The 15,414-nt window shown below is 47.6% G+C and overlaps 1 protein-coding gene across 1 annotated transcript in view; it reads left to right on the top strand.

The window, feature by feature from the left end:
- KIF5A (kinesin family member 5A) overlaps positions 1-15,414 on the top strand; it is a 62,730-nt gene that overhangs the window by 20,551 nt on the left and 26,765 nt on the right. The window contains exons 2-11 of the mRNA XM_035102492.2: positions 5,804-5,891; positions 6,015-6,088; positions 6,451-6,555; positions 8,255-8,303; positions 8,492-8,547; positions 9,174-9,261; positions 11,839-11,963; positions 12,153-12,257; positions 14,444-14,592; positions 14,894-15,042. Of these exons, the coding sequence (XP_034958383.1) occupies positions 5,804-5,891; positions 6,015-6,088; positions 6,451-6,555; positions 8,255-8,303; positions 8,492-8,547; positions 9,174-9,261; positions 11,839-11,963; positions 12,153-12,257; positions 14,444-14,592; positions 14,894-15,042 (988 nt within the window). The remainder of the gene's footprint in view (positions 1-5,803; positions 5,892-6,014; positions 6,089-6,450; positions 6,556-8,254; positions 8,304-8,491; positions 8,548-9,173; positions 9,262-11,838; positions 11,964-12,152; positions 12,258-14,443; positions 14,593-14,893; positions 15,043-15,414) is intronic.

Raw genomic sequence — 15,414 nt, 5'->3', positions numbered from 1 at the left:
GCCTGAGCCTCGGACCCGACTTCCTGCTTCCCTACTGGAATCGGAACTCTCTCTGCTTTCCCCTGTGCTCGGTGATTGGCTTGAACTCAGGAGGGGAGGGACTTCGCGATATCCCCTGTCCCTCACACCAGGGTCATGGGTTCGGGCACGTTGGGCGCGGTTGTGGGACCCAAGTGGCGCTGTGGGTTAAACCACTGAGCCTAGGGCTTGCTGATCAGAAGGTCGGCGGTTCGAATCCCTGTGACGGGGTGAGCTCCTGTCGCTTGGTCCCAGCTCCTGCCAACCTAGCAGTTCGAAAGTACGTCAAAGTGCAAGTAGATAAATAGGAACTGCTACAGTGGGACGGTAAACGGCGTTTCCATGTGCTGCTCTGGTTCGCCAGAAGCGGCTTTGTCATGCTGGCCACATGACCTGGAAGCTATACGCCGGCTCCCTCGGCCATTAATGCAAGATGAGCGCCACAACCCCAGAGTCGGTCACGACTGGACCTAATGGTCAGGGGTCCCTCCTTTACCTTTACCTTTAAGCATCTGGTTGGGTGGCAGCTGTGGCCCAAGGCTACTCCACCTCCAGTTGCTTAGATCTAGTCATGCAAGGGAGCCAGTCTTTCAGAAGCTCAAAGCCCTAGGAAGATCTACCTCTATTACTCTATTACTAGTTACTACCTGCTGGGTGGCTGGGCCCAGTTGCTGCCCTACTGAACAGCAGCTGCAACAGAGGCAGATAAGAGCCAGCTGGCTCCTGGCTCTTTCCCCTCCTCTGGCTGGACACAGGCAACAGCATCACAATAAGGAGGCAGGCAGTGTGTCTGCTCTGACAAAGCTGCTCTCATCACAATGGCCTGGCTGTCCTGCTCCCTTTTACAGCTGTTGGTCATCCCATCCAGCAGTGCCAGTTTAGATGCTGAGAAGACAAGAGAGCTTGAATATACTTGCTTCCTGCAAGACAGTGAGAATTAGTCAAGCACTGAATTATCTCATCACGATCAAACATCCGTGGGGGAATCACATTGCTGTAAGTGATCTAAGTGCTTATTCCCATTTTAGTGATTACAAACCAGATGATTCTTTTGTGACCTTTTCCCTATGGGGTCTACCCCAGCCTGGAAATATAAGTAAGCGCCAGAAGCCCAAAGGAGCAGGAGAAGATGCTTCCCCAGCTGCTAACCTCCTATGACGATCCCCATTGCTCTAAACCCAAAACTCTTGTGCTGACAATTTTCCAATGAAAGACGGCAAAGAGGCTATGGAAGAGTTCAGCACATTGTAATGGGAATCTCAGTGGTCTGAGGCTGGCGCCTCCGTAGCATGATGAGCTTTCTGGACACTGTGTGTCTCCAAGCCACAAAAAGTTGGTGGGGAAGGTTATGCAACATCAGCCCTTGCCACTGGCTGGCTGGCTGGCTGGTAGGATCTCTCCTCCTCTGGAGGGGAGACTTTGCGGGCGGGACACGCTCCTCGGGCAAGCAGGGGGGCGTGTATCGGCCCCCTGCTGCAGCCAATCCCTGCTGCTGTGCCAAACCTCTGGCTGGCTAATAGGGCCGGCCTGGGGGCAGGGTTTGCAGACATTTAAATCAGCGTGGCAGCAGTGGAATCCTCCTTCTCCTCCCTTCGTTCCGCAGCTTCACCTTCAGTTCAAATCTGGATTTGTGGGCACAGCATCGTGTACTGGGCGCGAGTGCGGGCTTGCGATCGTGGCCTTGGCAACAACCTGGGTTTGCCAGCGGATGTGCATGTTTCCTGGATTTCAAGGCGTGGTATGCGTTGGGAAGAGCTGATGCCTGCTGTGATGGCTCGAGCTGCTGCTTGCGGTCCCCCTAATATCATCATTATCCAGCTGGGGGGAAATGATCTCGCCTACAGGAAGAGTGTGGACTTATTGCTAAATATAAAGGAGGACTTTGATGGACTTGCTGCCTTATTCCCTGAGACAACTTTGTTTTGGTCCACACTGCTCAAGAGGAGAGAGTTGACATCTATGATTCTGATGCCTGCCAAAATGTACCTGTGCTTCCTGAAAAGGGTCGCATGAGGCTCATAGGAAACTGTGCACCCAGCTTTGCTCTGTTTCAGAGCTGGTAGGTGCAGGGCACACTTTATTGGCACACTGTCCTTTTGTAATTGATGTAGGAGAGGCTTGCAGAAGAGGCACTGTTGCTTACCAAGAGGGGCTGGCGCAGTGCAGTGGAACCAATCCAGTGCTCCTGTCAGTGCACTGGCACCAGGAAGGCCTCCAAGCCACCTTGCCCTTCTTCCCCCCAGTAAGCACCAGCAGCCTACCTACCAGGAAGCTACCTTAGCAGCTCTGCCCCACCTGGCAAGCCATTTCGGAAAACAGAGCATTTTTGTTCTTAACTCATGGGTTTTGTTTTAAATCAAGGGTTGGAATATTGTTGGACTCTAGTTCACATCATCCCCAACCAGTGTGGGCAATGGTCAAGAATGATGCAATTTTTAGTCAATGTTTGGAGGGCCACAGAGTCTCCTATTCTAAAACATGCCTATTTACTAGGAATAGTCTATAGCACTGTTCTTGTGAATCAGCATTGTCTTAGCTATCTGCATTGCTGGTTTCAGATGCTAGTTTTGTTGTTGTTGTTTAGTCGTTTAGTCGTGTCCGACTTCGTGACCCCATGGACCAGAGCACGCCAGGCACACCTGTCTTCCACTGCCTCCCGCAGTTTGGTCAGATTCATGTTGGTGGCTTCGGGAACACTGTCCAACCATCTCGTCCTCTGTTGTCCCCTTTTCCTTGTGCCCTCCATCTTTCCAAACATCAGGCTTTTTTCCAGGGAGTCTTCTCTTCTCATGAGGTGGCCAAAGTATTGGAGCCTCAGCTTCAGGATCTGTCCTTCCAGTGAGCACTCAGGGCTGATTTCCTTCAGAATGGATAGGTTTGATCTTCTTGCAGTCTATGGGACTCTCAAGAGCACCATAATTCAAAAGCATCAATTCTTCAGCGATCAGCCTTCTTTATGGTCCAGCTCTCACTTCTATACATCACTACTGGGAAAACCATAGCTTTAACTATATGGACCTTTGTCTCTGCTTTGTAAGATGCTGTCTAGGTTTGTCATTGCTTTTCTCCCAAGAAGCAGGTGTCTTTTAATTTATTGGCTGCTGTCACCATCTGCAGTGATTATGGAACCCAAGAAAGTAAAATCTCTCACTGCCTCCATTTCTTCCCCTTCTATTTGCCAGGAGGTGATGGGACCAGTGGCCAAGATCTTAGTTTTTTTGATGTTGAGCTTCAGACCATATTTTGCGCTCTCCTCTTTCACCCTCATTCAAAGGTTCTTTCATTCCTCCTCACTGCCATCAAGGTTGTGTCATCTGTATATCTGAGGTTGTTGATATTTCTTCCAGTAATCTTAATTCTTAAAAGTCAGCACCAACACTTTGAATTGCGCTCAGAAATGTACTGGGAGCCAATGTAGGTCTTTCAGGACTGGTGTTATATGATCTTGGCGGCCGCTCCCAGTCACCAGTCTAGCTGCCACATTCTGGATTAGTTGTAGTTTCTGAGTCACCTTCAAAGGTAGCCATATGTGGATTGCATTGCAATACAATCATACCTCGGGTTACGTATGCTTCGGGTTGTGTACTTTTCGGGTTATGTACTGCGCAAATCCGGAAGCATTTACTTCTGGGTTTGCTGTGCACGCATGCACAGAAGCATTCTGCGCAGTTTGTGCATGTGCAGAAGTGCATTTTCACAATTTTTCGGATTACGTACTTTTCGGGTTATGTACCGCACCCCGGAACGAATTAGGTATGTAACCCGAGGTACCACTGTAATCCAAGTGGGAGATAACTAGAGCATGCACCACTCTGGCGAGACAGTCCGCGGGCAGGTAGGGTCTCAGCCTGCGTACCAGATGGAGCTGGTAGACAGCTGCCCTGGACACAGAATTGGCCTGCGCCTCCATGGACAGCTGTGAGTCCAAAATGACTCCCAGGCTGCACACCTGGTCCTTCAGGGGCACAGTTACCCCATTCAGGACCAGGGAGTTCAAATGCATGAAGTGGTGTTCTGAGTTGAAGACACACACACACACACACACACACACACACACACACACACACACACAAAGCAACTCTTAACTTACTCAGGGTTACGTTCCAGAGATCATGCCAAAAGGCAAAATTGTGTATAGTCGAAACAGAATGCATCAGATTGTTAAGCAATTACTGCACAGAAATACTTCAGGTACATGTTATCCTGCCACAAGTCATAAGAACAGAAGGAGAGTCTTGCTGGATGAGGCCAGTGTTGTTCTCACAGTGGTGAACCAGATGCCTGTAGGGAAGCTTGCAAACTGAGCATGAGTGCAACAGCAGGTTGAAGTGGACCGAGTGCCCCAAGCGCTAGTAAGATGCTAGAGCTATGGCTGTGTTCTAATCTACACAGGGTGGAGATTAGAACTGGGAAGTAGAACTGGAGATTGGTACTGGGAAGTATTACATTGCATGTACCTGATTTTAAGAGTCATCTTTTGACAGTTCTTGGGAGAAGCATAATCAGAGCTACAGTACAGCAAATGGAGGGACAGAGGCCACTACAAAGAGGCTTGGCGTTAAGAACAGCCACCAAATCTATGTTTAAAGGCATCTAGCAGTTGGACAGCTCCCTGTTCTCAGAGCAGTCTGTGTGCAAGGGCAGAAACTCAGCCAGTCCTTCCCATCTTGTGGCCTGGCCTGGCTTATTTTACACACAAAAAACTTGCCAGTTGTCAGAACCATAGTGTCTAGACCAGCCTTCTCAATGTTGGATTCCAAACGTATGTTGTTGGACTACAATTCCCATCATCCCTAGCTAGCAGGACCCAGTGGTCAGGGATGATGGGAGTTGTCATCCAACAGCATATGGGGGCCCAAGGTTGAGAAAGGCTGGTCTAGACTGAATAACACATACCCTTTGGTAAAGTAACCCTCCGGTGCCTTTGTATGATTTCACTGGATTTCCACCTCCTTCTGGCTGGGAGGGAGGATGGGCCTTGCTTGCACAAAAAAAGAGTGTGGGGGCAGCACGTAATGCTGTTTGCTTTGTGGCAAGACCTAGCAGAGTAGCACAGCAGCAAGACAAAAAGGCAGTTCTGTACTGAGGGAATGGGGGCTGTTTAAATCCACTTTTCTTATCCAAACTCTGTAAATAATTAGATCTCCCAGAGGCGAGCTGTGGTGTAATACTTTGGAAATTCCAAGGTAAGTCTATCTAGGAGGAGTGGAAGAAATATGTATATAGTATGTATGTATGTATGTAATTATAGATCCCCTATACCTTCCATTGCATATGGGTGTCAAAATAAACAATGTAATCATAAACAGTAAATGGGGGGAAAAACATAAAGCATCTGAACAGCAGAATAATAAGCAAGAACCAAAATCAATCACAATTTAAATGTTCATAAAGCCCTCCCACATCAAAACAGGTTCATAGCAAGGTGCTTAAAGATGTAACCTGCCAGCTTTCATGGGGTAGAGAGTACCATAGCCTAGGTGCCCCTGATGACAAGGCCTTGTCATGACATTTGGAAAACAAAAGTAGGGTTGGGAGGGCGATTGTAGTAGGGGATCCTTCCATATTCAGGCCTGTGCAGATTTACTTGGGATTAAGGCACTCTGGAGTTGGGTTTGCAAGTAAGAATGCAGAAGATTTGATTGCTGTTGAGCTGGTTGAGTATGGAAACAGAATAGGTGGGCGGTGAGGTGTGTGCTGCGTGAGTTAGATGGGATGGGCATTTCCTCTAAGCCTCTGGCTGTTCCTAGGTAGCCCTTGACGTCTCTTTTCTCCCCCCTTCTAGGGCAAGCCTTATGCCTTCGATCGTGTCTTCCCACCCAACACTACCCAGGATCAGGTGTACCATGCCTGTGCCATGCAGATTGTCAAAGGTTAGTCTGGGTACAGTATCGGTAAAATGGTGGGCATTTAGTAGGAGTTGTACAAAGGGGCAGGAAGGGTGAGGCAGAAAGCCAACGGGGGAAATAAATGAGTCCTCTTTCTTTCTTTTGCAGATGTGCTGGCTGGGTACAATGGCACAATCTTTGCTTATGGGCAGACATCCTCGGGAAAGACTCACACCATGGAGGTGAGAAGGCATATAATATAATATAAGGCATGGAGAAAACTAGGTCATAGCCAGGAAGCCACTGACAAGAAGGCCCTGTCATAAGGTCAAGGAGCAAAAGTGGAATGGGGTGAGGAACCTGTGGCTCTCAAGATGGTATTGGACTTCAACCCTCATCAGTCTCAGCTGGCATGGAGTTATGGGCATTGTAGTCCTGGTGTTGCAGTACATCAACAACATCTCGAGAGACCCCAGTGGTAGGGGGGATCCTTGCCACCTTACCACCTGGAGATGGGACTGTTTATCCCCCAAAAGCTAAAGCTGAGCTCTAAAGCATTTGAGGAGATCCGTTTGGCTCATTCCTGATGTTTCTGTTCCTCCAGGGTAAGCTGCATGACCCTCAGCTCATGGGCATCATCCCTCGCATTGCCCAGGACATCTTCAACCACATCTACTCCATGGATGAGAACCTGGAATTCCACATTAAGGTCAGAGGCATACGGAATAGCAGTGGGGTATAGCCAGGGCTATGGCCAACAGGGGTGGGTGCTGGGAACAAAGGATCTGTATTTGCAATGGGTGGGATGCTCAAATGAGATGGTTGTAAAGGCACATCTTGGTCAGGGAGTCGGATCCTCTGGTTCAAGGGCTGGCAGAGGACCTCAGGTAGTTGTCAGCAGGTGAACGTAGAGGGAAAGTTCAATAATATTTCTTGGGCATCAACTACCTAGACACAACTAGTGCAGAGGATCCAGAAGCTTCACAGGAACCATAGCTCAGTGGAAGAGCACATGGCTTCCATGAAAAAAGTCCCAAGCTTGATCCCTGGCATTTTCAGTAAAAACTAAAAATCAGATAGCAGGTATTGGGAAATATTCTCTGCCTGAGATGAGTCAGAGCAGAGAAAACTGGGCTAGGCAGGAAAATACTCTGGCCTGGGATAAGGCAACTTCCCATGTTCCCAGAGGCAGCAGTGACATGGGACAGGTGCTATGGGGTCCCAGGACAGGTGCTATGGGGCCCCCTCTGCCTTCGGCACTGTATCCGAGTCCTCCAAGTGCGCTGAAGGCGCAGCAGGGCAACGTCCTCTGCCTTCCCTACTCAACCAGAGGGGGCTCCTGCTGCCTCTCACCTTCCCTGGCTCCCCCTCGGCGAACGGGGCCCTCAGGGCATGGTGGCAGGAGCTGCCGAAGCGCCAAGGCGCACTGTGACACGCGCTTCACCAGACCCTCACAGCGCGCGGTTGCGAGAGAGCCCGTGTGAGGGCTGCCAGGAGGCGGCTGGGCACCGAGGGCCATGGCCAGGCGTGAGCCTCGGAGTTGCCGCCGCCGCTGCTTCCTCGCCGCCAGGAGCCCGCACCTGTCCTGAGTGCAGCAGCAGCAGCAGAGCCAAGGAAGGCAAGCATGGCAAGGGCTCCTCCTGGGCGCCGCCCAAGCATGGCAAGGGCTCCTCCTGGGCGCCGCCCATGGCCGCTCCTCCTTGCGCTGCTCCTCCATGCGCTGCCGGGGTTGCTGTGGGGCCACCTGGAGCCTCCGTTTCCCAGCGTGGCGGGCGGGTGGGCGCAGTACGCACCGCGGCTGCCGCCTGGAGGGCCGGCGCCCTGCACCACCCAGCCTAGCCGTAGGACCAGCCCTGGGCCAGGGGGCACTGTCGCCCCCTGTTGCGACGCCCCTGCGCGTGGTGGAGGCAGCCCCAGGCCCGCGCGCCTCCGGAGAGTGGCCTGAAGCCGCTGAACAGCTGAGAGGCGTGCCTGGGGCTGCCTCCGTCGCGTCTCTCTGCGGGCGCAGCAGTGCCCCTGGTGGCCTGGCGCCCCGCGCCACCGGACCCGGGCCTAGAGACGGCCCTGCCCAGAGGGAAACATGGGGGGGGGGTGCAGCAGGGGTCCTTGCGCCAAGGCTCTAGATAAGCTTAAGACGCCCCTGATGCTGGGAATTGTAGTTCTGTGAGGGGTAAGCTACAACTCCCTGGATCCTTTGGGGGAAGTCATGACTGCTCAAAAGTGGCATAAATATGCTTTCGATTAGACGTATGGTGTAGATGTGTGACCAGAGTGTATTACTTATTCGCACTTTGAGCACTGTGGTTCTTAGAAAGGAATGTGTTCACAAGGATGATAACTGAGGGGAAATTGAGGACCCCCACATCTTTATGTCTCTTCTGTTTGCTTACTCTCTCTCTCCACCCCAGGTTTCCTACTTTGAAATCTACTTGGACAAAATCCGTGATCTGTTAGATGGTGAGTTATCATCAGGGATGTTGAGGGGAAATGGTATGAACAGGGCATTGCAAGCTAGGAGTAAAGGAGAAGGGCTTGATAGGAAACAGTGACTGTCAGGGGCGCTGCCCTGGTGAAGGAATGAAGTGAAATGTATGCTCCTGGATCAACTGGGCCCTCTTTGAATGATCTCCTCTCCTTGCCCATAGTGACCAAGACCAATCTTTCCGTTCACGAGGACAAGAACCGGGTGCCATTTGTGAAGGTGAGATTCCTGGGAAAGTGTCACACAGGGAGGGAGAGAGCGCTAGTGGCACTGAGTGTTGGGTCTGGCCAGTGGTTACCTCAGGGGTGCATTTTCAAGCTTTGGATGGGGAGGCAGCAAGATTTAAAGGCTTGTGCTTGGATACATCAAGGAATAAGTTACAAAAAGGCAGTGTGTTTTAAAAGCAGTTACTGTTCTGGTCATTAAAAAAAATCTCATAATAACTAGAGGTGTAGATACTTTTGTATAATTACCATGGTCTAACCATTTTGTGGGGTAGAAAAGCAGTCCCCACAATTTTCTCCCTTCCTCAGTGGAACCTTAGTGTATATCCTCAGGCCTCCTGCCCCAGCTTATGCCTTACAGGTACTGATGAACTCCAGCTCCCATCATCCCTCGCCATTGGCCGCACTGGTTTATTATCCTACAAAATGCAGAAGGGATAAGTTTAGGGAAACCTACCCTGGGGCATCTGTCTATGGCCAGAAGGCAGGGGAAGCTGGCCAGGTGGACGGTTGAGCTGCATGAGGCGTGGTGGTGGCGGCAGCCTGAATTAAAAAAGAGAGAGATGAGGTCAACATCATCATATATACTATGACAAATGCCCTTTTCTCCCCCCCCCCCAGGGCTGCACTGAACGCTTTGTCTCGAGCCCTGAAGAAATCCTGGATGTCATTGACGAGGGAAAATCTAACCGTCATGTGGCTGTTACCAGTGAGTTCTGAGAATTACAAATGGGCCGAAGGGATTATGATGGTGTGGTTGGGTGTATGGGGAGCTCTGGACTAGCTCAGTACAACCCCCCAGTGGTGTCTGCCATGGCAGGCTGGCTGCATACGGTTTGGTGCGTTGCAAGTCATTACAGGCCTGGTTTGTATCCCAGGAAACACTGGGATAGTACTCTGCTCATGCTAAGGGAAGGCCTGAATGAGGTGGGCTCAGGTTTCAAGGGGGGTGTATGAAGCAGAGAGAGCTACTCCTAATAGATTCTCACACTTTAATAAACAAAAGCCACATTCACAGCATACATTTAAGACACCATGATGCCACTTTAAACAGCCATGGCTCCCCCAAAGAATCCTGGAAGCTGGAGTTTATTAAGGCTGCTGCATGTTCTTAGGAGATCCCTATACTGTATTCCCCTCACAGAAGGGGAATTATCTATGAAGAGGAACTGAAAAATGTAGTTCTGTGAGGGGAACAGAGGTCTCCTAACAAACCTCCACACAGCAGACTGCAGCAACCAGAATTCTTTGGAGTAAGCCATGAAGGTTTGAAGTGGTATCACGATGCTTTAAATATCAAATGTGAACACAGCCAACATGTGCTTGTGCCTTGTTAAACCTTTGATAGCATCTACACTGCAAAGTTGTGGGCCCTTCCAGACATCCTTTTTATTGTGAGTTCATGATTATTTTTCCTCAGAACGGGATGATCAAATGTGACCCCTTTTTCAATACTGTTGGTGCAGGAATGGCTATTGAACCCTTTTAAATCTATGACGTGGAAATACCCTTTCTGCTCCAGTGTCTCAAACACAGGAAAATAAAATTACCAGGAATTAAATAGGACTTCTCTATTTACTTATTTATTTTTTTAAAAAAATTGAGCCTGGTCATGGAAATGAAAGATGGCAAATTTGAAATGTCTGAGATGTGGAGCCTGAGATGTAGACAGTATTGTTTATTCATTCACTTATTACACATATATCTTGCCTTTCTATATCTTGTCTTTCCTCAAAGGTGTGAACACAAGTCTCTCTCCACAATTTTTTCCTCACAACAATCCTGTGACATAGTTTAGGCTGGGAGAAACTGATTAGTCTGAGGTCACTCAGCAAGCTTTATGACAGAGTGCTGATGTGAACCTGGGTCTTCCCAGTGCTAGTCTGACACCCCAACCTCTGGGCCACATTAGCTCTCAGTCAGAAGTGATGGGTGATAGCTCAGTCAGTGGTGCATGAGACTCTTAATCTCAGGTTTGTGGGTCCGAGCCCCAAATTGGGCAAAATATTCCTGCATTTCAGGGGGTTGGACTTGATGACCCTCATGGTCCCTTCCAACTCTACAATTCTATGATTCTGTATGGAAAGGATGGAGGTTCCCACCATGGACTTTGAGGTAAAGAGGGCCAGTGAGCTAGACTGTGATTGGTAAGTAACATAGCAGGGAGCTGTGGTGGCAATGGGGCTTCTGTGTAACATCAGCGCTTTGGGAAGGTGTGTTCTGGCTTCTCTGAATTGCAGCCAAGTCTTAACAGAGACTCTAATCCAACTGTGAAGTCATAAACAACAATCTTGCTGCACCCGGCTAGAGGCAGTGTGTGGGGTTGCAGCCTCTTGCTCCCAATCATGCCTAAGCCACAAAACATGGACCTGCTATTACACAAACAGCATAGACTGTGATAACATTCTTCCTGGGCTTACGATTTCAGCTGTGAGTCTGCATGACTGAATATTCCCTTGTTTATCAAATAAACCCTTTATTTTTCTTAGAAAAATAAGACAAGCGTTCTAATATAGCCTTCTTCCTCACATTTTGTGTTTTCTGAGCACAGTAATTCCACCCTTGCCCCAGCCTTTGTGAAGTAAGAAATATTTGAGAAAAATGTTTATTGCATTTGTATCATAGCTGCCAAGTTTTCCCTTTTCTCGCGAGGAAGCCTATTCAGCATAATGGAAAATCCCTTAAAAAAAGGGATAACTTGGCAGCTATGATTTGTATGTGTGGATTCCAGGCCACACACAATACCCCCTTTATCCAGAGAGTTAGACAAGACATGATCAGGCCATTGTTGCTCCTTCTGTGCATGCAGTGGTTCACAGCTGGAGGCAAAGTGCCTCTTAATACCAGCTGCTGAGAACTGCAAGTGAGGAGAGTGGCTGATGCACTCAGGCCCTGCTTGTGGGCTTCCCACAGGCTCTGGTTGTCTCCTGTCAGAACAGTATGCTGGGCTATGGTGAGCCTTTGGCTTGATTCATCAGGGCTCCCTCATGTTCATTTCATTCTTCTCTCTGGACAAATGGCTCTTTGAGTGATTTTTTCCTAATGCGTTGACATCTGTTTTGTCCAGAGACCACAGTGAAAAACACACAAGTGTGTGTACAAACGATTGGGTAATAACACCTCTATTCTGCCTGTGCAACTATTTAATTGAATGCCACCCTAGGCCTAGATAGGCATCGAGTTGGGGTATTTTTTTTCCAGTGCAGGATATCTCTGCTCATAATTTCCCTATAGGGAATCGGCTTGGTTCTAGCGCTCCTATGTTCTCACTCTTTTGCCCCTGCAGACATGAATGAGCACAGTTCCCGCAGCCACAGCATCTTCCTCATCAACATCAAGCAGGAAAACATGGAGACTGAACAGAAACTGAGTGGGAAGCTTTACCTGGTGGATCTGGCTGGCAGTGAGAAGGTGCTGGGGTTTTTTCAAGGGGGTGTAGGTGCCAGGTGTCCCTGGCCCAGTTGTAGAGTCAGGCAAGGTCTAATTTCTCCCATAAACAGCAGATTTAGCTGTCCCATGTTGGAAATCTATACAGATCCCAGCAGTGCCTGAAATAATTATCTTCAACACAGTAATCAAGCTTCTCTTTTTTCCTGGCAGGTCAGCAAGACTGGAGCTGAGGGAGCTGTCTTGGATGAGGCCAAAAACATCAACAAGTCCCTGTCAGCGCTTGGCAATGTCATCTCTGCTCTGGCTGAGGGCACGGTGAGATCTGGCTCTTTGGGAGACAATAGCTTTGCACTATTTAGACTGGAACACCAAACACATGAAGCTGTTGTGTCTGAGCATGTTCAGTCTAGCATTAAATAGAACAAAATAGAGCAACATAAAACCAGTAATGCTCAGCAAGGCAGGGCAGCGGTGCTTACCTGACCTCCTGTTACCTGCCTCACTGTGTCGTCCTGGGAGGGACGAAGCGGTGGAGAGTTTGGTGAGGTGCAAATGCATCTGTGGAAGTACCAGATTGGCCTCACCAGTGTGTTTGCACCATGCTGACCTTGCCACCACCTCTCCCTACCAGCACCTCGTAGAGCACGGCTGCATACATCCTGTAAGCTCTCCACAAGAGACTTGTATATTCTACAGGCTGTTATTAGAGCTCTGAGAGTTTCCCACAGAAACAAACAAAACCTATCCTGTGCATTTTCAGAGGTAAGTGTGTAAATGGGGAGGCAAATTAGTTGTATTCAGGCACAGGAAAAGAACAGTGGGCAGTCTCCTTAACTACGGTACAACCCAGCTTTCAGATGTCCACTTAGACCAGGATAAACCCTGCTGCAGACTTGTGTTGGGAGCTCTGTCAGAGAGCTGTATATCACCTGGTAAATAAATAAATAAATAAAGTCACCAACATCTGTACAAAGCCTAAATTTAGTAGTCAAGGTTCAACAGACAAAGCAGCAAACTCGTTAAGATCCAGAATCAACAAGGTCATTAAATCTCTGAAATGTTATCTGAAAGGTAATTGGAAACATAACCAATATACAAGTTACATATTATCTTGAATTGTCTCTCAGCAGCAAAAATATTGGTACCATGATATTTGAAGAGAGCACATATGCCTTCCATTAGCTGGAAAACAGCAAGAATGTGATAATTAACTGGTTATGCAAGGTTTCGAGAGGGAATGTTCTCCACCATGTATTCATGGCAAAGGCAGCAGGTGCTTGTGAGATTTAGGGTATAGAGGGTATTGTAGTTAAGGAGTGTTCATGTTCACTGTCCTAATCAGCCATACCTTCCATCAGAATACACCATGCCATTCCTCCCCCCCCCCAACCCATTTTTCCACATGCACCCACCCACACCCAACAGTCATTGAGCATTCTATGGCCACTGAGTACATCATTGGACTATTTGTGGGGAGTTCCCCCTTAGCATATCTTATATATATATATATATATATATATATATATATATATATATATATATATATATAATTCTGCCAACCTTTAGTTCTCCCAAACCTCTTGATTCCTCTGCCTTGTGTATAGATTGTGCCATTTGGCTATATGGACTGGCACTTTGAGATCACTATGAATATACAGTGGTACCTCGGGTTACAAACGCTTCAGGTTACAAACTCCATGAACCCAGAAATAGTACCTCAGGTTAAGAACTTTGCTTCAGGATGAGAACAGAAATCACGCGGTAGTGGCGTGGTGGCAGCAGGAGAACCCATTAGCTAAAGTGGTGCCTCAGGTTAAGAACAGTTTCAGGTTAAGAACGGACCTCCGGGACGAATTAAGTTCTTAACCAGAGGTACCACTGTACAATCCTAGAATTGTAGAGTTGGAAGGAACCCAAGGGTCATTTAGTCCAATCTCATGCACTGTAGGAATCTCAACTAAGCATCCATGACAGATGGACATCTTTTTGCTTAAATACCTCCATTGAACAATGATTACTGGTCAACAACTATAATGAGCTAGCAGCTTCATACCTGATGTTGTTTGGGTATCCTAAGACACCAAAAAGAAAATTGCCATTTTGAAACCAATCAGTACAGTTTTGCATCTTGATTTAAAATGGTTCCCAATTGTATACAAACATAGATGAAAACCTGCTGTTTTATCTCAGGAACCATCATGCAAACTTTGGGTTACAATATCTTAAAAGGTTTATTCAAATGCATATTGAATAAACAAAAAAGCAACTTTCCAAAAGATATAACTACCATATTGGCCCAAAATATCTCTTTTGGTAGAGAAATATCCAAAATTTTATGGATAAATTTATATTCAGTAGTCAATAGATTCTAAAATGACTTGGTAAAATGAATGTTCCTTTCCCTTCTAAGAGGGTGCCGTGGAGTGTTTTGGGAGTCTGGTGGCCAGTTTTGCCAGTGCATGAATAAGTCAAATGTGCCTGCTTCATATTGTCTTATGCAGAAGAGCTATGTGCCCTACCGGGACAGCAAGATGACTCGCATCCTCCAGGATTCCCTTGGTGGAAACTGCCGCACCACCATGTTCATCTGCTGCTCACCTTCCAGCTACAATGATGCCGAGACCAAATCGACACTCATGTTTGGACAGAGGTAACTACCCAGCCGCATCCTACTCCTTTCATTGAGTTCTGCTGCAGGGAAAGACAAAAAATGAATGTTGCTGAAAAAGTTGCAAGTCTTTGAAACTCACACAGTTTTTCTTCAGGCACAGGAAATTTAAGAGCAAAAGATTGGGGGAAAGTAGATTTTTACATGCCAAGGCAAAATTCCTAATCACTTGGAATCACTTGGTATGCACTACAGCTGGAAATTTATCTAACAATAATTCCTTCTCTGCAGGGAGCAAATACCTGTGAACGGTATTTGGCATCCCTAACACAATTATCTGCAGGGCCAAGACAATCAAGAATACAGCATCGGTAAATCTGGAACTGACAGCTGAGCAGTGGAAGAAGAAGTTTGAGAAAGAGAAGGAGAAGAACAAGGTCCTAAAGGAGACAATTGCCAAGCTGGAGGCTGAGCTGGGGCGCTGGCGCAATGGTGAGCAGGAAATCTGTAGGCTGTGTTTGGATTGCAGTTCAATCTACTTCTGTTGCATCTTTTTAAAAAGGCATGGGACTTTCTTTTTTTAAAAATAATGCTTTTTATTAGTTTTCTTACATTTTACAAATTGTTCCATTTCTTACTAACAAATAACAGGCAAACAAAAAAATTAAAGAAAATAGGAAAATAATAAAAAAGGAAGAACATACATATGTCCTTAAATCCATCAATTCTTAAAAGAAAACTTATGCCACCATATTCTTAATTTCCAATTACATAGCTTTCCCAATAGACTTCAGTCTTCCTCAATGAGGGTCTGTCTTATCTTTTTGTTAACCTGCTTCTTTGGTCATTTCCCCATTTCCTCTG

Source organism: Zootoca vivipara, chromosome 2 (genome assembly GCF_963506605.1).
Source record: "Zootoca vivipara chromosome 2, rZooViv1.1, whole genome shotgun sequence".
NCBI lineage: Eukaryota > Metazoa > Chordata > Lepidosauria > Squamata > Lacertidae > Zootoca > Zootoca vivipara.
Note: the sequence above shows the minus strand (reverse complement) of the source record. Positions and strands in the feature narration are given on the sequence as shown.